Source organism: Saimiri boliviensis, chromosome 14 (genome assembly GCF_048565385.1).
Source record: "Saimiri boliviensis isolate mSaiBol1 chromosome 14, mSaiBol1.pri, whole genome shotgun sequence".
Lineage (NCBI taxonomy): Eukaryota > Metazoa > Chordata > Mammalia > Primates > Cebidae > Saimiri > Saimiri boliviensis.
The window spans coordinates 18,022,542-18,044,582 of NC_133462.1; the positions used below are offsets into that span (position 1 = coordinate 18,022,542).

Genomic DNA, 22,041 nt, shown 5'->3' on the forward strand with positions numbered 1-22,041 from the left:
GAGTGGGAGACAAAAGATGGTCCACCCAGCTGGAAGGCAGTGTGGTCCGTCCAGCAGAAAACGGCCATCGCAGGGGATGTAGGAGAAGGGGATGGAAGAGTGTGCAAAGGAGTACATGCAGGGGTGACTGCAATTGAAGGCTGAGTAAGAAACTGCAAGGCAGGTATGCAAGGGGAAGCTGCAAGGGCTGGGGTGCGCATGCAAACCACAGGCATGGAGGGACGGCAAATGGGTTCACAGGAAACAGGTGAGCTGGGAAGGGTGAGGACAGGATGATATGCACTCGGAAGAGCCCGATGCACATATGAGGAGCACCTTTGCAGGCACTGATCATCTGCAGCACCATCTCGGCTGCCCCCCGCGTGTGCAGCCGCGCTTGCTGGTACAGGAGCCTCTGTTTCTCCATCTCCTTCTCCTGAGCAGGGAGGCAGACCCATGGGGGTGAGTCCAGGCTTTCTAGCCCAGCCTTTCCCCCTCACATTCGCATTTCTGCCCTCCCTGTTCCAGCTACATCCACAACTCCCTCCTTCAATCACGAGCTCCCTCCATCCCATGGGGCTCACACCCTTGATTTATCTCCTGTACCTAGCACGGGGCTAGGCATCAGGCAAGACCCACATAAATCAGAGCTGGGCATGCAGCAATCTTAACCTGGCCCGCAGACCTCCAGGCCATCTTTGAAGTTGGATGATGAAAAGCTACATTTTTACGTTTTCTACCCTCTAACAGAAATGTAGCATTCCCTCCCTTTATAAATGAAGCCATAAATCACAGCAATATTAGCAGAACCTGTGGTTTTGTCACCAATAAAAATCACAGATGTGACCAGGCACAGTGGCTCACGCCTGTAATCCCAGCACTTTGGAAGGCTGAGGCAGGCAGACCACAAGGTCAGGAGATCAAGACCATCCTGGCTAACATGGTGAAACTCCATCTCTACTAAAAATATGAAAAATTGGTCAGGAGTGATGGCACAAGCCTGTAGTCCCAGCTACTCGGGAGGCTGAGGCAGAATTGCTTGAACCCAGGAGACGGAGGTTGCAGTGAGCTGAGATTACACCACTGCACTCCAGCCTGGGTGACAGAGCCAGACTCTGTTTAAAAAAAAAACAAAAAACACAGATGTTCCCATATCACATTATTGTTGCAGAATTAGAACCATTTCCGATTCAAATTCTGCTCTTTTGGTTCAGGAAAAGAGACTCCCTCAGAATAGCTTCAAGATGTCTCAGAATATCACTTATGTTCATCACTGCTTCTCAGTTATAGTAGCTGTTGGATCCACTGCTAGATCTTTTTTTTTTTTTTTTTTTTTTTTGAGACACAGTCTCGCTCCATCACCCAGGCTAGAGTACAATGGTGTGATCTCAGCTCCCTGCAACCTCTGCCTCCTGGATTCTTCTGCCTCAGCCTCCTGAGTAGCTGGGATTACAGGCACACGGCACCATGCCCAGCTAATTTTTGTACTTTTTTTTATTTTTATTTATTTTTTTTATTTTTTTATTTTTTAGGAGGAGTTTCGCTCTTGTTACCCAGGCTGGAGTGCAATGGCACGATCTCGGCTCACCGCAACCTCCGCCTCCTGGGTTCAGGCAATTCTCCTGCCTCAGCCTCCTGAGTAGCTGGGATTACAGGCATGCGCCACCATGCCCAGCTAATTTTTGTATTTTTAGTAGAGACGGGGTTTCACCATGTTGACCAGGATGGTCTCGATCTCTTGACCTCGTGATCCACCCGCCTCGGCCTCCCAAAGTGCTGGGATTACAGGCTTGAGCCACCGCGCCCGGCCTAATTTTTGTACTTTTAGTAGTTTCACCATATTGGCCAGGCTGGTATTAAATTCCTAACCTCAGGTGATCCATCTGCCTCGGCCTCCCAAAGTGCTGGGATTGCAGGCATGAGCCACCGCGCCGAGCCTTAGACCTTCTTATTTGATAGATTAGCAACGTGCAAGTGCAAGTATTATTGGATCACAAATTCCTTTTTCTTTTTTTTTTTTTTTTTAGAGACGGGATTTCACCATGTTGGTCAGGCTAGTCTCAAACTTCCTGACCTCAGGTGATCCACCCACCTCTGCCTCCCAAAGTGTGGGGATTACAGGCGTGAGCCACCACGACTGGCCACAAATTCATTTTTAAAATATTTGGATAGCTATTCAATACTTGTTTCCTCTACTATGAATTCATTTTATACATTTAAAAACATGATGCTAAGAAAGGGTTCATCAGATGCCGGAAGGGACTCTGGCACAGAAACAGTCGTCTCAGAAACAGTCTGTCTCGAGGAACGAATGGATGGGTGAATTGCATGTTTACTAGCTCTTTCTCACCGCCTGGCCTTGGCATACACTACTACCCCTATGTGGAACATTTTTCTCTTTTTAACTGGCAGGCTCCTTTTATCCTTCTGCTCAAACCTCCCCTCCTCTGAGAAGCCCTCCCTGATATCTTTTTCTGCAGGCTGGGTCAGGCACTTGCTTGGGCTGCTTTATCCCCCCGAGATTCCCCCATCTTGGCCTGACCCCTCTGCCTGTGTCCCTATCATCCCAGCCCTGACCCCTTGACCTTGCTTTCCCCCATGACCACGCTGCATACCCTGTGCTGTCAGTTTGACTGGTGTGTGTGTGTCTGCCTCCTCAGTGGACTGACTTGGTCACTACCGTGTCCCAGAGCTTTGCTCTGTGATCACATGCTGAAGGAACGGGAGATGCCTGCAGTCTGGGTCCACCATCCCTTCCCTCCAGGACCTCCTGAGCCCACCTACCTCAAAGGAGACCTCAACCTCCTCTTCACCTTCGACGTTCTCCTCTCCTTCCTCCAGGTGGCAGCTCTGGGGAGGCGGCATCAGTTAAGGGCTGAACAAAGCAGAACCCCCTGTACCACCCCAGCCCCTTTTGTGGACAAGCACTGCAGGTGGGGAGCCGGAAACTGCACCGGATGAGGTGTGGGGGGCTCACCTTTGCCATGATATCGGCATAGGCCATGTACAGGTAATCCTCGTCCAGTTTGCTGGGGAGGTAAGAAGGGGAGTGGTCAGGACCCAGTGGAGAGGATCCCCATCTTAGAGCTTCTGGGCCGGGCGTGGTGGCTCACGCCTGTAATCCCAACATTCTGGGAGGCTGAGGCGGGTTGATCACTTGAGGTCAGGAGTTCGCGATCAACTTGGCCAACATAGTGAAACCCCATCTATACGAAAAGTGCAAAAAATAGCTGTGTGTGGTGGTGCGTGCCTGTAATCCCAGCTACTCCAGAGGCTGAGGCAGAAGAATTGCTTGAACCCGGGAGGCAGAGGTTGCAGCGAGCCGAGGTCGCATCACTGCACTCCAGCCTGGGTGACAGAGTGAGGCTCCGTCTCAGGAGAAAAAAAAAAAAGAAAAAAAAAAAGAGCTTCTGGAGGGCCTTCCTTTGGAGGGCCAATCCTCCCCACACTCGGGCTGTGTGGCTCAGCTGGCTGGAGTGGACACTGCCAGGGTGGCTTGTGACAAAGGCAGAGCCAATGAGGACTTTTATCTGTGTGGCCATGATGACAGGTAAGAAATGGCCATGTTGTCCATGCTCTCCAGTGGAACCTATTCTGGGAGTTGTTTTGTTTTGTTCTTGAGAGAGGGTCTTGCTAGGTTGGCCAGGTTGGAATGCAGTGGTGCAATCAGGCTCACTGCAGCCTCGACCTCCCAGGTTCAAGTGAACCCCCCACCTCAGTCTCCTGAGTAGCTGGGATTGCAGGCATGCACCACCATAACTGGCTAATTTGCCCATATATATACATACATACACACACACATATATAAATATATATATACATAATTTTTTTTTTTTTTTGTAGAGACAGGGGTCTTGCCATGTTGCCCAGGCTGGTCTCAAACTCCTGAACTCCCAAAGTACCAAGATTATAGGCATGAGCCACCATGCCTGGCCCATTCAGTGAGGTTTGCTGGAGCTAATGGTAGATCCCATGCCACTGGGGATGCTAAAATGGAGTGATGGAGGGCTGGCGCTCCCAGGGCCATCTTGCCACCTGTCAGCCCAACAACCAATATGGCCACCGGGTGTGGTGGCTCACGTCTGTAATCCCAGCACTTTGGGAGGCTGAGGCGGGCGGATCATGAGGTCAAGAGATTGAGACCATTCTGGCCAACATGGTGAAACCCCATCTCTACTAAAAATACAAAAATTAGCCAGGCATGGTGGTATGCACCTGTAGTCCCAGCTACTAGGGAGGCTGAGGCAGGAGAATCGCTTGAACCCGGGAAGCAGAGGTTGCAGTGAGCTGAGACTGCACCACTGCACTCCAGCCTGGGCAACAGAGCAAAACCCCGTCGCAAAAATAAAAACAATAATAATAAAATATAAATAAATAAATAAATAAAACAAAATGAAAAACAAATCCCTGTGCCTTCATTCCCTTATCCACACAAAGGACGTCAGTAGCCCACATGAAGCCTTTGAGGGAATTAGAGAAAACGCCCCCCCTGCCATGTCTGTCTGTTGGAAATTTGTCATAGGTATGTGTTTTTTTTCCATAATATACTGATTTTATTTGAGCAAGACATCTTCTTCTAGAAAAGCCTAGTTAATCAGCCGGGTGTGGTGGCTCACGCCTGTAATCCCAGCACTTTGGGAGGCTGAGACGGGTGGATCACCTGAGGTCAGGAGATCGAGACCATCCTGGCCAACATAGTGAAACCCTGTCTCTACTAAAAATCCAAAATTAGCTGGGTGTGGGGGCGTGTGTCTGTAATCCCAGCTGCTTGGGAGACTGAGGCAGAAGAATCGCTTCAACCAGGGAGTCAGAAGTTGCAGTGAGCGGAGATCGCACCACTGCACTCCAGTCTGGTGACAGAGCAAGACTGTCTCCAAAAAAAAAAAAAAAAAAAAAAAAGCCTAGTTAATCTACATTGTCTGTGATGTGAACCCCTCAGAGATGCCCTTGTGAAGTGTCAGCCATGCAACAGTGTATGGTGGCTGTGCCTGACCTAGCAATGTGACATTTATGTTTCTTTTCTTTTTTGAGACAGAATTTCGTTATGTTGTCCAGGCTGGAGTGCAGTGGTGTGATCTTGGCTCACTGCAACCTCTACCTCTCGGGTTCAAGCGATTCTCTTGCCTTAGCCTCCAAGGTAGCTGGAATTACAAGTTCCCACCACCACCAAGCCTGGTTGTTTATTGTATTTTTGTAGAGATGGGGTTTTGCTATGTTGGCCAAGCTGGTCTCGAACTCCTGGGCTCCAGTGGTGGCCCGCCTTGGCCTCCCAGAGTGCTGGGATTATAGGCATGAGCCACTGTGTCCTGCCGATAAAGAGACATTTAAAGATCTGTCTGCCCTGGGCTTCCCCCAGGACACGGAGGGCGTCTCCTGAGGCACAGGGAGGCTGCTGGGCTGGAGTGGGGGTGGCCAGGTGCCCCCCTTTCCCAGGATCTTGGGGGCATTTCTGGGGCCCTGGGAAGAGTCCTCACCTCTTTTCTGTCAGGGCAGTGCGGCTGAAGTGCAGAACCAGCTGGTGCAGAGGGTCTGGTTTCTTCTCTTCCACCTCTTCCTCCTCCTCCTCCTGCTCCCCAGCTTTCTGGTGGGGAGAGGGGAGGCTTGGGGAGAGGGTTTCTAGTGCCCCTCCTATCACCGCCCCCATGCCCTGTTGGTCTGGATTTTTTTCTCTTTTTCCACATCCTGCACCTTACTTTGGTTCTACCTCAGCCAGAGGCTGGCATGTCTACGCCCCTTGATGTGGAGGGTGACCCCGGAAGGTATGTCAAGGGTGGCCTCACCCCCAGCCCTATCCAGCTTGCCCCCACTGCCCGAGTTGGGCCCCAGCTCACTGAAAGGTCATCTATCATGCGGTCCTCAAAACTGTGGTCTTCAGTCAGGATCCACGCAGCCTTGTAACTCTCCAGGAACATGTTACATGCCCGGTGCCTGCAGGGGAGAGGTCTGGGCGTCACTGGGACGTGCCCTCCTCCATGCCTCCTGACCTCCCATGCGCCTGCAGCCCCCCCAACCATCCCCAAGACCCCATCACGTTGGCACTCCATTCTCCAGACCCTCCATCCACCCCTTCTCCGCAGCTCCTCACACTCGCCTCGTCCCCGGGGGCCTTACGTGGGCAGGTTGTACAGGGGCGTCATGCGGAAACAGGCCACGACTGCCCGCCGGCGCTGCTTGGACAGAAGCTTGTGCCATACGGCCTTCTTAGACTTGTGAGGGTGCTCGGTCTGGGGAGCGGAACAGTCTGTCACACCCCCAGGCCCTGCCCCTGGCCTGATGCCCACTCCTAGCCCCGGATGAAACTGCCCATCTGTGCCCAAGTCCATATTCAGGCCTGACTCACACGGCAGAACACCTGTCTCCACCAACAGAGTCAGAGTCCCAGCTCTACCTCCCGACCTGTTTCCATCCCAGGCCTGGTCCCACAGAGCCATGGCCACCACCCAGACTACGACCGATTCCACGACCCACCCAAGGCCCTGCCCACGAACTCAAGGCATCTCCTCTAGGCTCCATCCCAAGACCTAAAATTCTGCCCCTTCCCCACCCTGCCCCCAGATGAAAGATTAAGCAGCAGGCCCCGCCCCCAGATCCACCCTAAGCCTCACTTTAAACTCAAGGCGCCACCTCCTGTCCCGCCCCAAAGCTTAAGTCATCTCCAGACCGTGCCCACATTCTTAAAAGCCCCCCCACCCCATCTTCAGGCTCCACCTGGAGACCCAGCAGTCAGAGCCCTCTGGCCCCACCCACCTGGTCCAGGTGGTAAAGCACAGCTGACACTTCCTGGACCCTGCGCACAATTTTCTCCGGGTCGTCGGCGTCTTCCTCGCGGCCCGGGACGCCCCAGTACAGGGCCATCTGCCAGCGCAGAGACGGGGAGCCTTCAACCTGAGGGGAGGAAGGAGGGGTGGTGAGCGTGAGGGACCCTCCCCACCTTTCAGCTGGATGTCCCCTTTCCGTTATTGGGAGGACTCAGTGGGTGAGTAAATGTTGAGGTCTGTCTTTTGTTTTGTTTTGAGATGGAATTCCGTCACCCAGGCTGGGGGGCAGTGGTGTGATCTCGGCTCGCTGCAACCTCTGCCTCCTGGGTTCAAGCGGTTCTCCTGCCTTGGCCTCCAGAATAGCTGGGACTACAGGCATCCGCCATTACACCCAGCTAATTTTGTATTTTTAGTAGAGATGGGGTTTCACCATGTTGGCCAGGCTGATCTCGAACTTCTGACCTCAGGTGATCTGCCTGCCATGGCCTCCTAAAGTGCTGGGATTACAGGCGCGAGCCATTGTGCCCAGTCTTACTGCTGTGTTTTTAGTAGAAACATGATTTTGCCATGTTGGCCAGGCTGGTCTCAAACTCCTGACCTTTGAGGTCTTTCTTTGATGCCTGGTCTTTGGTAAGTGCTCAAATCTTTGCTAATATTGTGGTTATTTTTCTGACCTGCCCCTTTCACTTGCAGAGGAAGGAGGCATACCTTTCCCTGGAGGTGAAGGTTGTTGTGCAGAAATTCTCGAACTTCCTCATCTGTGTCTTTCTGGGGAGACAGGACCAGGCTGGGTCACTCTGGAAGTCCCAGCCTCCTTCCTGACCCCGCAGCCCTTTCCTTCCGGGTCCAGCACCCCAGGAACTGAAGGGGTTTTTTCTGGCAGGGGTCGGGGGTGGGGGGCCGGGGGGAGCTGAGAGAAACAAGGGGGCAGAGGCTGACAGTGGTCAGAAGGGGTCCTAGAGGGCCCAGAGGGTCACAGAGTCCCCTTGAAGATACAGTATGGATTCAAGGGGGCTCGTGGGGGTCTGGGAGGAGGCAGAGGGTGACAAGAGGCTATCATCAAAGGTCAAATGTGGCCAAAGAGGGATGACTGGGGGTCAGAGTGGGACAGGGAGTCTTTGAATATCAGCAGGGGTCAGCAGATGTCATGGGGGATCAGACAGGTCAATTGAGTCACTAGGTTACACGGGGGCCAAAGAGGGGCATCAGCAGGGTGGGGGTTCACTGGGGTCCCAGAAGGGGGAGCCCTCCAGGACCAAAGTGAGGGGTCTATGGGGCCCTGGAGGGCTCTGTGGGGTCCTGACGGGACTCAGCAGTCCTGGGAGGTGCTTGAGGCCCTGAGGGAAGGGGTCCTGGAGGTACCGGGGAAGAAACTGGTGGACTTTAGGGGCCCAGGGGGTTAGTAGGTTGTCAGGTGTTGGTATGGTCTTGGGGGAGGGCTATAGGGGTCTTGGGGCAGAATCCTTGGAGGCCTCCTTAGGGCCCCTGAAGCCAGAAAGGGTGGGAGAGGAGGGAGATTGTCCTTGTTGTCCCATACAAGGAGTAAGTGGGGTCCTGGGAGGCCTCCTTGGCATCCCAGGGAGCTTAAGAGGTTCTAGGGCCAGGGTCTTTTGGTCTCCAGGATGCTTCAGACCTCGGAGGTTTGGGTGCAGTCCTAGGGATGGGTTTTATGGATCGGGGGGAGTTACTCAGGGTCCCAGGGGCTCCCTGAGCAGAGTCCTCGTGAGAGTCCTTGGGGGCTTAGTTGGGCATCAACGGGGCCCTGGGGAGGGGTCAGCAGGGACCTGAAGGAAAGGGATGGTGAGCCAAGGGCTCAGTGGGGACCCGGATGTTCAGCCTTGGCGGGGAGGGGAGGAGGGGTCATGAGGGGCTCAGCAGGTTCCAAGGAGCTTGAGGGGGCCTTGGTGGAGGGTTCAGAGGAGTCTCGGGGGCTCATTTTCTTGGGGGGACTCTCAGGGTCTCAGCAGGATTGGCATGGTCTGGCTGGGGGGCAGTGAGGTTCTGCAGTCCTCATGGGGGTCCCAGGGGTTCTAGAGCTTTGCTAGGTTTCAGTGGGGTTTCATTGAGGGCCTTGGGTCTGTGGTGCCCTGGGAGTATCTTGAGCGGGGTCCTCAGGGCATCCCAAGGGTCCAGTGTGTCCTCAGGATCCCGGAGAAGAACTCAGTAGGGTAGGAAGGGAAGGCTCCCAGGGGCCTGGGGGGCTCAGTGGGATCCTGGTTGTCCCCTAGGGTTCCAGGGGCTCAGTGGGTGCTGGGTGGCATCCTGGAAGGTTCTGAGGATGGGGCTGGGCAGGCACCAGGGCGTAGCGGGTCTTGGCCAGCGTGATGAGGTCCTGGTCAGTGGGCGCACACATGTTCAGGCCGATGGGCAGCATCTTCTTCAGCGTGGCCACGATCAGTGACGTCTGCACAGAGTACCGGTCCCCCCGGCGCTTCTTCTTGGTGCGTTCCTGGTCCGAGCCGCCAGACTGTGGGGACACAGGGCTCAGCACCAGCCCAAGCCCCAGTCCCAAGCCTCAGCCCCAACCCGCAGCCAGCGTCCACACCGCAGACTCCAGTCTGGATACCAGGCACTCCCCAGGCCACCGCCGAGGATACCTCCATTTTCACCCCAGACTTGCTGACCCTACACTTCAGACCTGCGGGCCTGACCGGAGACCCTCCAGACCCAAGCACACAACCCAAATTCCCAGTTCGTTTTTTTTGTTGTTGTTGCTGTTTCGAGATGGTTTCACTCTTGCTGCCCAGGCTGGAGTGCAATGGCTCGATCTCGGCTCACTGCAACCTCTGTCTCCCGGGTTCAAGCAATTCCCCTGCCTCAGCCTCCCGAGTAGCTGGGATTACATGCATGTGCCACCATGCCTGGCTAAGTTTGCATTTTTAGTAGAGATAGGGTTTCTCCATGTTAGTCAGGCCGCTCTCGAATTTCCAACCTCAGGTGATCCACCCACCTCAGCCTCCCAAACAGGTATGAGCCTGTTACCTCCCATTACCTCCCATTACAGGTGTGAGCCACTGCGTCTGGACTGTTCCTTGTTTTTTTTTTTTTTTTTTTTGAGACGGAGTTTCGCTCTTGTTACCCAGGCTGGAGTGCAATGGCGCGATCTCGGCTCACCGCAACCTCCGCCTCCTGGGTTCAGGCAATTCTCCTGCCTCAGCCTCCTGAGTAGCTGGGATTACAGGCACGCACCACCATGCCCAGCTATTTTTTTTGTATTTTTAGTAGAGACGGGGTTTCACCATGTTGACCAGGATGGTCTCGATCTCTTGACCTTGTGATCCACCCGCCTCAGCCTCCCAAAATGCTGGGAATACAGGCTTGAGCCACCGCGCCCGGCCCCTTGTTTTTTAAATATTTATTTTTAGAGAAGGTGTCTTGCTATGTTGCCCAGGCTGGACTTCGACTCCTGGGCTCAAGTGATCCCCCTGCTTCAGCCTAACCCAAGTAGCTGGGGCTATAGGCACATGCCACCATGCCTGCTTGGCTTCAATTTCTAACCCAAATCCACCCAGATTTTCCCCAGTTCTAGGCCTGTCTCAACCTCCAGCAGTCCTCTTCTAGAATCCCCTGGAAACCCCAGCACAACCACCCCCGCTCGCCCAGCATGCGCAGACCCACACTTCACATCCCAAGACTGAGTTCTCGAGAATGAAACAAAGAGGCAGGCCCACAAAGAGTTCAAGAGACAAGAGAGATTGCAAGAAAGACACTGAGAGACTGAAAAAGACATGGAGACGGGAAGGTCGAAGATGCAAGAAACATCCAGAAAGATCTGGAAGCAGAGACACGGGGCACAGAGTCCCACAGCCGTGTTCTGGAGCCTTGGGTGCAGACCTGGGGCCAGGGCCACCCGGGTCATGCCAACAAGAAGCCCCGATGACAAGCTTTGGCCAGAGCCACAGCCACACCTGCTGGCAACTTTAGCATGACCCCCACACCAGGCACTGCTGCAGGCCACGCATGCTGCTTCTCCCCAAGTCCTCGCAGAGCCCTGGGTGGGGACCCCTGGCTGGATGACCTCTGACCAATGTCACACAGCTAACTACCAAGACAGGATTCTAACCCCAGTCCAGACAGTCCAGAGCCCAAGCCTTAAACCATCGCACAGTGAGGGTGCTCCCCCTTCCCCAACCATGCGCCGCGTGCCTCTCCCACCCCATTCCCCTCGACCTCAGCCATGATGCTTTGGTAAAAGCTGGGAGTTGCTCTTTTTTTCTTTCTTTTTTTTTTTGGAACAAAAGTCCAAAAAAAAAACAAAAACAAAAAAACAAACAAACAAAAAACAACCCCACGAGAAACAGAAAAGAAGTCAAATTGCCAAAAGCTGAGGTTTGGGATGGGAATGGATGGGGAAGGTGGGGAGGGAAGGGTAGGGGCTGGGGGCGGAGGACAGGGGTGTGGAACAGAAGCAGGGGGTTTCTTGGGGAGAGGGGGTGCAGAGGCTGGGGAAGGGAGCGTTAGCCAAGAGACATGCGGAAGGTCCCAGATGTGGGGCTGACCTGTACATCTCCAGCCTGCTTCACCGGACCGCAGACAGAGACAAGAAGGGTTACCCCAGCCCCGAAGAGAGGCCCAGGCCCAACTCCAAGCTGCCGGCACCCCACCTCCTCTGCCCACCCGCCATGGATGCTCTACCTGGGCATTTCCAGGCCTTGGCTTTGGATGGGGGTCATTTTTTGGGACCCTGAGGAGGGCAGTTCTGAGAAGGATGGGAGAGGAAAGCAGGAGGTGGGGTAAGGGGCAGAGGAAGAAGGAAATGGAAGAGAGAGGCATGGGGAGGAGGCGGATGGAGATGGGAGGAGGGAGAAGATACAGGAGGAGGAAGGAGCTGGGGAGGAGGGAGGGGGCAAGAGGGGCTGCTCTGGGGGCTGCAGGGAATGCGCCTAGGACAGGCTGGTTGGGTGAGGGCGAGCCAGGTAGGAAGCCCTAGAGGGTGCTCCCGCCCTCTCTGCCAAGTGCTCCTCCCAGAACCCAGCCCCCACCTTAGCCATTTTGCTCTTGTTGTCAGCAGTCAGGAAGGACATGTTGTTGATCTCGTTCTGTACCACAAAGTTCTGCTCCTCGCGCTTGAAGTTCTGTTGGGGAAAGCAGTGTTGGAGACGGGACAGCTGAAGGCAGGCGCCTGCGGGCTATGGGGAGGGCGGTCAGGGTGGACACTCACGTGGGACTTGGACCAGTAGATGAAGATCTCGCCCACCATCCTGAACAGCTCCTCCGCGCTGGGATTGGGCTCTGTCAGCCACTGTGCCCTGGGGTCAGCGGAGGGGGCTGGTGAGGGAGGGGTGGGGGTCCCAGGGAAGGGGGCCACCCAGAGAGAGATCTTGGAGGAGGAGAGATGGGGACCAGGAGTCATCCAGTCAGAGGGATGGGGTTTTCTAGGGTCATCTGGCCATTCAGATGAACATTTACATTGCTCTTGTTTTGTCTGAGACTGAGGTTTTCTCTGTGGCCCAGGCTGGAGAACAGTGGCATGATCTCGGCTCACTGCACCCTGCGCCTCACGGGTTCAAGCGATTCCCTCCCGGGTTCAAGTGATTCTCTGTCTCAGCCGCCCCGAGTAGCTGGGATAACAGGCACCCACCACCATGCCCAGCTAATTTTTTGTATTTTTAGTAGAGATGGGGTTTCACCATGTTGGTCAGGCTGGTCTCAAACTCCTGATCTCAGATGATCTACCCATCTCAGCCTCCCAACGTGCTGGGATTACAGGTGTGAGCCACCACATCCGGCCTATAGGTCTTTCATGGTGTATTGTTATGTTAAAAAAACAAAAACAAAAACACAGCCAGGTGTGGTGGTTCACATCTGTAATCCCAACACTTTGGGAGGCTGAGGTGGGAGGATCGTTTGATCCCAGGAATTCGAGACCAACCTGGGCAACAGAGTGAGACTCCATAAAAACAGAAAAATTAGCCGAGCTTGTTGGTGTGAGCATGTCATCCCAGCTATTCTGGGGCTGAGGCAGGAGACTGCTTGAGCCCAGCAGTGAAATCTGCAGTGAGCTGGGATCATGCCACTGTGCTCCAGCCTGGGCAACAGAGCTCAAAGAAAAAGCAAACTGTTCCTTACAGTGTTGTGATAGTGACAAAGAAATCAACACAATTTAAGTGTCCAGCATTAGGAGAATGATAGAGAACATAACATTGGCCGGGCGTGGTGGCTCACGCCTGTAATCCCAGTACTTTGGGAGGCCAAGGTGTCAGGAGTTCAAGGCCAGCCTGGCCAACATGGTGAAACTCTGTCTCTACTAAAAATACAAACATTTGCCAGTTGCGGTGGTGGGCGCCTGTAATCTCAGCTACTTGGGAGGCTGAGGCAGGAGAATCGCTTGAACCCGGGAGGTGGAGGTTGCAGTGAGCCCAGGTCGTGCCACTGCACTCCAGCCTGGTCGATAGAGCGAGGCTTCATCTCAAAAGACACACAAACAAGTGGGCTGGGAGACTTTGGGCCAACGGGGTCAAAGCCAGAAGAAACCAGGAGGAAGGGTCAGAAGGTTGGTGGGGCCAGAGCATGGGAAGACGCTTCTAGCCAGTCAGGAGGTGGGGTCAGATGTGGCTGGAGGACTCGGGAGGGAGGTCGGGGCGGAGGGTGTGGGGACAGCGGGGTGCCACTGACCTGTTGTTGTCCACGTAGCGGATGAGCAGCGGATACAGGGCGTACAGGTCCCGGCAGAGCACGGAGAACTCGTCCCGCACCAGCAGCTCACCCTCCTCAGCCTCGGCCTTGGCCTCCAGGCGCAGCTGCTCCTCCTCGGCCACCACCTTACCGGCCCTCTTGCGCAGCCGCCCGATGGTGGGGATGAAGTGTGACTGCAGGAGCTCCGGCCGTGCGCGGCTCACGATGGGCTGTGCGAACACTGCAGGGGCGCGGCGGGCTCCGATGCCACCCTCGGCCTCTGACCCAGGCCCATGACTCCCGAACAGCTCCGACCCAGCCACTGACCCTGACCTTGGACATCACCCTTGACCTGAACCTACGACCCTATCCTGTGACCCCAGCCTGGCACAAATCTCTGACCTCTGACCCTCAACAACTGAAGCCTCACCTGTTACCTCACCACTGCCCCTCCCCTTTTTCATTTTTGAGATGGAGTTTTGATTTCGTCACCAAGGCTGAAGTGCAATGGCATGATCTCAGCTCACTGCAACAACCTCTGCCTCCCTGGTTCAAGTGATTCTCCTGCCCCAGCAAATATTATATTTGTATTTTTAATAGAGATGGGGTTTCACCATGTTGGCCATGCTGGTGTCGAACTCCTGACCTCAGGAGATCTGCCCACCTCAGCCTCTCAAAGTGCTAGGATTACAGATGTGAGCCACCGACCCTGGCCTGTTACCTCACCCTTGACCAGCCTGACCCCGGACCCCAACATTTAACCTCTGACCTGGCCCATACCCAAACTCTTACCTCGCTATGTAATTTCTGGCTATGCTTCCAAGGTTGTGAATGGGCTTCTTACACCAGCCTCTGACTCCTGACCCTGGCCTCTGATCCCAGCCGCCGATTTCTAGCTTGACCCTGATTCACAAACTGTTTCCTTACACAAAACTTTTTTGTTCTTAATAATAGAGACCAGGTTTCACCATGTTGCCAGGCTGGTCTTGAACTCCTGGTCTCAAGGGACCCACCCGCCTTGGCCTCTCAAAGTGCTGAGATTACACGCGTGAGCCATTGTGCCTGACTCTGAAGAGAAGCTTCTGAATCTGGAAATCTAACGCTTTGAGGACCCCTCCCTCCCTCCCTGCCTCCCTTCCTTCGTTTGTTTGGTTGGTCTGTTTTGGGAGAGGGTCTCACTCTGTCACCCAGGCTGGAGTGTATAGAGCGTACCGGTGTAATCACAGCTCACTGCACCTTCCAACTCCTGGGCTCAAGGGATCCTCCTGCCTCAGCCTCTCAAGTAGCTGTGGGGACTATAGGCGTGGGCCACCACACCTGGCTAACTTTAAAAAAGGTTTTTTAAAGAGATGGGGTCATGCTGTGTTACCTAGGCAGGTCTCAACTGATCCAAAGTGCTGGTGTTACAGTTGTCAGCCACTGTGCCCAGGTGACCCCTGGCCTTTTGACCCTGAAAAAAACCTACACTCTGACTCCTCCCAACTCCCAGGGGACCACGGACCCTGGATCTCCCTCTCAGACCATCCCTGGGCCGGGGGAGCCCAGGCTGCTGGCCCACCCCTCAGAGGCCCAGTGCCCCCAACCCACCAGCCAGCCGCTTCATCCAGGAGGCCTCGTCGATGCCCAGGTTGTTGACGATGATTCTCAGGATATTCCCCAGCAGGGAGTTGAGGTGGTCAGAGGTGACAGTTGTGCAGGGTGGGGGGGCGCCAGCGGGCAGGGCGGGAGGGGGTGCCTCAGGCCCGCGCTCCCACCAGCGCGGCAGGTAGCTGCACAGCATGGGCAGTGTGATCTCGATGACGTGCGGCATCTCCGTGTAGCGGGCCCCCGATTCGGCCAGCCCCCCGATGTCCGCCATGAGCCGCTCCAGCACCGGGATGTCAGGACACATCTCCTCCACGCTGTTGGGGAGCCCCAGGACTGGAGTGCAGGGAGGAGGGCAAGGAATGTCAAGCCGTCACCCCAGACCTCAGTGCTCTGGCCCCCCAAAATACATCAGACACCATTGAAATGCCACCCCCTAAACCAGTGCCTCAAACCCTATTCCTCCCATCTCACCCTCCAACCCAACCACCTCTCCCAACCCCTCACACTGACACTCAGTGGCTCCTGCAGACAGTTCGCACCCCCAAGCCTGTCTGCTCCCTAAAATCTCACCCCTAGAAACCTTCCCTCCTAAAATCTTCCACATCCAAGCCCATTCCCCTCACCCCTGCTGTACAGCATACTCCAAAAGAAACCTTTTCCAACCCCACCCTGTCGCCTGGCCTTGTCTCTGAATCCCACACCCGCTTCAGCCCCTTGAAACAGACAGCGCCATCACTGGCTCCCTCGATGACTCTGAGCCAGGTGCCATTCTGGGAGCTCAGCTGACTGAGGAGACAAGCTTCTCGCCCTGGAGTATATATTCTCCCAAGGATCACGCCTCATTCTAGCCTCTGGGCCCAGAACTCAGGGCATTTTTGTCTGTTTGTCGGTTCACTGCTGAACCTCAGGTGCCTAGGACAGCGCCTCATACATAGTAAGTGCTCAATACGTATTTCCCAAATAAACGAACCTACGCCTTCCCTCATTCCTCTCACACTCAAATACTCCTCGCCCTATGTCTCCAAGCTTGATGATGCCCTCAGATGCCACCGTCACTAAAATAAATCCTATAGCTCCAAATTCCATGGATGGGGTTTTGCTATGTTGCCCAGGTTGGTCTTGAACTCCTGGACTCATGCAATCCTCCTACCTCAGCCTCCCAGAGTGCTGGGATTACAGGTGTGACCCATTGCACCCGGCCATCAAGTGCTACTTTTCTTAGCCTTTATCAATAGATTCTCTTTTATAAAATCAAATTGATCTGATTCTCCTCATGTAACTGCCTTGAAAGGCCCCCAGACCATAAACTCGGGTTCCTGAATGTGTGGCACTCCCCGCCCCCGGGGAAGCTGCAGCCACTCAGCTCAGCCCAGCCCCAATACCCCCAAATCAGGCTCTCCCCGAGGACCTGTGCTGGGTACAGCCGGACCCCCGGCACTGCTCTAGCCCCACACAGCTTACTGGCCCGCTCCCGAGGAGACTTGGTCGTGTACACGGAGCAGGCGTTGTACTCATTCAGCTGCGGCTCTAGGAACGCCACCGGCATGGCTGCTGCCAGACGGGCCAGGCACTCCCCGAGGGCTGGCCGAAGCCTGGAAGAGGGAGCTGTGTTTAGCTGCCATGTGTCCCCCTCCTTGGGGTCCTGGGTCCCAGCCGCATCTCCACAGAAACAGCTCCTCCCAGAACCTTTTGGAGCAGAGCTGCCAACACCCATGTGTGTCACTTGTTTTGCTTTTTAAATAAGGTCTCCCTGTCACTCAGGCTGGAGTGCAGGGGGCTGATCTCGGCTCACTGCAACCTCAAATTCCTGGGCTCAACTGATCCTCCCACCTCAGCCTCTCAAGTAACTGGGATTACAGGCACATGCCACACCACGCCTAGCTAGTTAAAAAAAAAAGTCATTTTTGTAGAGACCACATCACAAACTCCTGAGGTCAAGCGATCCTCGCAACTCAGCCTTAGGAGGAGCTGGATTTACAGGCGCCAGCGCCACCACACCACGTGCGGCACATTAAAAAAGTTTTTTGTTTTTGTTTTTGTAGAGATGGAGTCTCACTATGTTGCCCAGGCTAGTCTCAAACTCCTGAGCCCAAGTGGTCCTCCCGCCTCAGCCTCCCAAAGTGCTCACAGGTGTGGGCCACTGCACACTGGGGATGTCACTTGTTGAAATCTGAGTAACTTCAGTGCTGGTGGATACAGCCTCAGCCCAGGAGAGGTCACGTGGCCACTGACAGGGGCCCTTCCCAGGGCCCCGCAGTGTTGCGTGGCTCCTGTGTACCGCCCTGTGCCTGAACGTCCCCTTCTTCCCCAGCGAGGCCCGCAAGCACCTGCTTCCCGGCCCCAGACCCGGCAGCTCTACTTCTGTGGCTGGCCTGTCCCTGAGCGCCCTCACGCGGCCGCCCTGGGGAACTGCGGCTGCCGCCGAGTGCAGGAAGACTGAATACCCACCCTGCTTCTCAGCCACCCCATCCTTTCCCCCTGCTCCCTCCCTTCCCCTCCAGCCCCACCCATCCCCAAACGATGGCGCTCTCTCCTTACTTTTCCACATAAGTGCTCTTGGTGGTTCCCAGGGAGTAGATACTGCATAGCGTTCGGTAGCAAGAGACCTGGACGTCATCCACTGAGGGAAATGGGGGGGCGAGGCTGTGGGATGCGCCCACAAAAGGACCCCTCCCCACCCCACCTCCCTTGTCTCCAAACAGGCCCGTGCAGTGGGTAAGAGCAAGCAGCTGTACAGCCAGCCTGCCATTTACAGTCTTATGACTTGAGCAAGTTACCAACTCTCAGCCTCAGTTTCCCTACCTACGAGATGGGGATCATTACAGTACCTTCCTCACGGGGTGGTTGTGAGGATCGAGTGAGTTACTATCTGGAAAGCCACTAGAATGGGGAACACAGTAGGCACTCAATAAAGGCTAGATGTTGTTTCTTCCTTGGAGAGAAGTGGCCTTCTATAATGAAAGTGAGGGGCACTTCCTCTAGAAAAATGTAAATAGACCTGCAATATTGCTTCAATTTTAGGCTATCGTTTTCATTTTATTTAATATATATACATTTTTAGGCTGGGTGCGGCTGCTCATGCCTGTAATCCCAGCACTTTGGGAGGCCGAGATGAGCAGATCACCTGAGGTCAGGAGTTCGAGACCAGCCTAGCCATCATGTTGAAACACCATCTCTACTAAAAATACAAAAATTAGTTGAGTGTGGTAGTGGATGCCTGTAATCCCAGCTACTCAGGCATCTGAGGCAGGAGAATCGCTTGAACATGGGAGGCGGAGGTTACAGCGAGCCGAGATCAAACAACTGCATTCCAGCCCGGGCGACAGAGTGAGACTGTCTTTTAAAAAAAATTTCTTTTTGGCCGGGCGCGGTGGCTCACGCCTGTAATCCCAGCACTTTGGGAGGCCGAGGCGGGTGGATCACAAGGTCAAGAGATCGAGACCATCCTGGTCAACATGGTGAAACCCCCTCTCTACTAAAGATACAAAAAATTAGCTGGGCATGGTGGCGTGTTCCTGTAGTCCCAGCTACTCAGGAGGCTGAGGCAGGAGAATTGCCTGAACCCAGGAGGCGGAGGTTGCAGTGAGCCGAGATCGCGCCATTGCACTCAGCCTGGGTAACAAGAGCGAAACTCCGTCTCAAAAAAAAAAAAAAAAAAAAAATTCTTTTTAACATATACTTAGAGATGGGGTCTCGCTATGTTGCCCAGTCTGGTCTCAAATTCCTGGTCTCAAGTGATTTGCCTGCCTAGACCTCCCAAAGTGCTGGGATTCCAGGTGTGAGTTACCAAGCCCGGCCAAGTGCTACTTTTCTTAACCTTTATCAATAGATTCTCTTTTTTGAAATCAAGGACTCTTATTTTATTATTTATCTGTTTATGATAGAGAAAGAGTCTTGCTCTGTTGCCCAGGCTGGAGTGCAGTGGTATGATCACAGCTCACTGCAGCCTCCAACTCTTGGACTCAAGCAATCCTCCCTCATCAGCTTCCCCAGTAGCTGGGATTACAGACATGTGCCTCCGTGCCTGCCTAGTCTTAATTTTTTTTTTCTTTTTTTAGTAGAGATGGGGTCTCGCTATGTTTCCTAGGCTGGTCTCGAACTCAGCTCAAGCAGTCCTCCTGCCTCAGCCTCCCCAAGTGCTGGGGTCACGGCTGTGAGTTGCTGCACCAGTCCAGTTAGGGTCTTTTGTTAGAGCTGCTGAGCTCACGTCCTCATTAACTCACTTGCCACCTGCCCGCATGCTTTGCCTACAGCAAGAAATCCACACACTCAAACACCCAGCGGCTCTCACAGGCACCGGGGATGGGTGGTGCTGGCCACACTGACTCCCCGCAACCTGCCCTCGGGTCAGGCGCCCTTACGGATGACGTCATCTCCGAACTGGTGCTGGGCGATGTGCTGGAAGAGGGTGGTGAGGACGGGCAGCAGCGCCACGGTGGTGTAGGTGAGGTTCTGGCCCACGCCCTTCACCTGGGTGCGCGCCTGCGACACCTTGCCCAGCCGCAGGTTCTCCACCATCTTCTCGATGTCCTCCGAGGCACTCTCGAAGAAGGAGCGGAGGCCAGCCTTCACGATCTCAGGACCCGACTTCATCACCGTCCTAGGGGGGTGGCGGGGACACCGCTCTGGAATCGGAGAGTCTGGGAGACCAGGGGTGGGGGTGGGGCCCGATGAGGGTGAGAGTGGGTGCTGCTGCCCACAGCCCTCTACCTGGCATCCAGGGAGCGGGCCAGGATGTGAAGACAGTTGACCACAGCTGGGGCGTCTGTCCCTGGGGGAGGAAGATGGGCCGGGGGAAGCCATGAGTAAGAGGACAGAGGACAGTGCCTCCCTCTACATCTAACCCCCAACCCTTTCTTCCTGAGCTGCCCCCTGGCTACACTGGAATGCCACTGTACCCCTACCCCTGCCTGGACTCCTCCAGCACCTCCCAACTCCCCTCCTCCCTGTCCCCGACCACTGTCCTGCCCTTCCTCCAGCCCAGCCCTGACCCTACTGGGCTGTCCTTGTCTGGAGAGGGTCTCTCTCTCCCACTGGCCTGGGAGCTCCAGGAGGGCAGGCCCAGGGCGCCTCAGTCACTGCCCTGCCCCCGGCACACCCTGTCCACGTCTCTGGGTCCAGAGGAAGGACACAACAAAGGTTGTTCCAGTTAAGGCAGAACCGGTAGCTATTTCTTCAGGGCGGGGAAGAGAGATTAGGGAGAGGAGCCAGGGAGAGGAGCGACTTACCGAAGAGAGAGACTCGGTGGCGGACAAGAGCAGCAAGTTTGCAGAAGAGGCTGAAGAAAGAGAAAGGGACAGAAGCAGGAGGAACAGGGAGTGAGGAGGCCAAGGAGAAAAGGGCAGCGTGACCCAGCTAGAGGAGGCAGGGACAGAGAAGACGGAGAGGAGCTGGGAGGAGGCAGGATGATGGAGACAGGAGGGCCGGGAGGCGCTGACAGAAGGGCAAGCTGCAAAGTCGCAGGCAGTAACCGGGATGCTGGGGAGGTGTGGGGCGGGTCGGCCTTTCTTATTACCGTTCGTTTAGCTTTTTGAGACAGGGTCTTGCTCTGTCACCCAGGCTGGAGTGCAGTGGCATGATCCCAGCTCACTGCAGCCTCCGGCTCCTAGGTTCAAGTGATCCTCCCACCTCAGCCTCCCAAGTAGCTGGGACTACAGGCACGCCCCATCACACCCAGCTCATTTTCGTCTTTTTTTTTTTGTAGAACTGGGGTCTCGGTATGCTGCCCATGCTGGTCGCAGACTCCTGGCTTCAAGTGCTCTTCCCTCACCAGCTTCCCCAAGTGTTGAAATTACAGGTATGAACCACCACTCCTGGCCTTGAGTCTGTCTTCCTGACAGGGCGATCCATTTGTCCCAAGTCACCTGAGAGTCCCCCATCCTGGGAAACTCTTCACTCCCGGGCACACTAGGGTGGTTGGCCACCCTAGCCCTTCAATCGCCTCTGCAGGAGACGGTCAGCACCCAGCACCCAGCAACTAGGACAGAGCCTCTACGGGCGAAGGATTACAATCCAGGGAGGTCAGGGGGCTGGGGCTGGGGTCGCAGGTGGCCCACCTGGTGATCATCTCCTTCTCCTTGTTTGAGGCGTGCCCACCGCTGCCCAGCACTTTGGCCGGAGTGGACAGGAAATAGAGGCAGTGATTGGTGAAGTACTGGTTGATCAAAGGCAACAGGATCTGGGGATGGTGCGGAGGAGATGAAGGGTCCGGTGAGGGGTGGAGAGCCCACGCGGTCCCCGGCTCCCTCCAGCTTCTGAGCTCCCCTCTCACCTTGGCAAAGAATTTAATCTCCTGTTCATGTGGGGATTTTTCCACTCGCCCGCTGCTGACCACAGCCTCTGTAGGGAGGGCAAACAGGGTTCACAGTGGGTTCGAGGCTGGGGAACCCAGGGTGTTCGGAGGGGCAGGACACTGGGAGCAGGGTCGGAAAATGGGGGATAAATTCTTGGCATAAAGTCATCTGCGTTGGCTTTGAGATACGAGATAAACATTTCCCCTACCTTTCATCTGATTCCCCCAACTGCCCCCCATTTCTATTTTGAGATGGAGTTTCACTCTTGTCGCCCAAGCTGAAGTGCAATGGCACCATCTCAGCACACTGCATCCTCTGCCTCCTGGGTTCAAGTGATTCTCCTGCCTCAGCCTCCCAAGGAGCTGGGATTACAGGTGTGCACAACTGCACCCAGCTAAGTTTTGTATTTTTAGTACATAGTTTCACCATGTTGTCCAGGCTGGTCTCAAACTGCTGACTTCAGGTGATCCATCCACCTTCTCCTCCCAAAGTACTTTCCCCCAACTCCTTGATCAAACCCTTCCAAACCCTTCCTGAAGCTGACAACTCCTTGATCAAACCCTTCCTGAAGCTGTGAATGGAGAGAACAAACTGGAACGGGTTAAGGTCATGGAACATGCCCTTCCTCACCCACCACAAGTGCTTTTCATTCTGAACTTGAATACCTGGCACTGAGTTAATCTGCAATAAATGAATAAATGAACCAAACAAAACAAGAAGTCAATGTAAACAAATTAGAGTTAACTTTAAAAGGAAATCAATTTCAAACAATAATAATGGTGATGGTAGTAACTGATATTATTAAAATA

General features: G+C 54.7%; 1 protein-coding gene across 5 annotated transcripts in view; it reads right to left on the reverse strand.

The window, feature by feature from the left end:
- The window catches only part of RYR1 (ryanodine receptor 1), a 160,021-nt gene that overhangs the window by 57,722 nt on the left and 80,258 nt on the right, over positions 1-22,041 (reverse strand). For 3 of the 5 annotated variants that reach the window (XM_039465527.2, XM_039465524.2, XM_039465522.2), the window contains exons 59-79: positions 21,211-21,278; positions 20,996-21,117; positions 20,168-20,217; positions 19,650-19,710; positions 19,301-19,539; positions 17,478-17,559; positions 16,401-16,531; positions 14,940-15,272; positions 13,353-13,593; positions 11,899-11,986; positions 11,720-11,812; positions 11,237-11,251; positions 9,034-9,204; positions 7,446-7,505; positions 6,727-6,864; positions 6,091-6,203; positions 5,811-5,907; positions 5,454-5,560; positions 2,957-3,008; positions 2,764-2,829; positions 316-415 (exon numbers count right to left, since the gene is read on the reverse strand). In XM_039465527.2, coding sequence (XP_039321461.2) covers positions 316-415; positions 2,764-2,829; positions 2,957-3,008; positions 5,454-5,560; positions 5,811-5,907; positions 6,091-6,203; positions 6,727-6,864; positions 7,446-7,505; positions 9,034-9,204; positions 11,237-11,251; positions 11,720-11,812; positions 11,899-11,986; positions 13,353-13,593; positions 14,940-15,272; positions 16,401-16,531; positions 17,478-17,559; positions 19,301-19,539; positions 19,650-19,710; positions 20,168-20,217; positions 20,996-21,117; positions 21,211-21,278 — 2,427 coding nt within the window. The remainder of the gene's footprint in view (positions 1-315; positions 416-2,763; positions 2,830-2,956; positions 3,009-5,453; positions 5,561-5,810; positions 5,908-6,090; positions 6,204-6,726; positions 6,865-7,445; positions 7,506-9,033; positions 9,205-11,236; positions 11,252-11,719; positions 11,813-11,898; positions 11,987-13,352; positions 13,594-14,939; positions 15,273-16,400; positions 16,532-17,477; positions 17,560-19,300; positions 19,540-19,649; positions 19,711-20,167; positions 20,218-20,995; positions 21,118-21,210; positions 21,279-22,041) is intronic. The other 2 variants (XM_039465526.2, XM_039465523.2) reach the window with 1 other exon arrangement.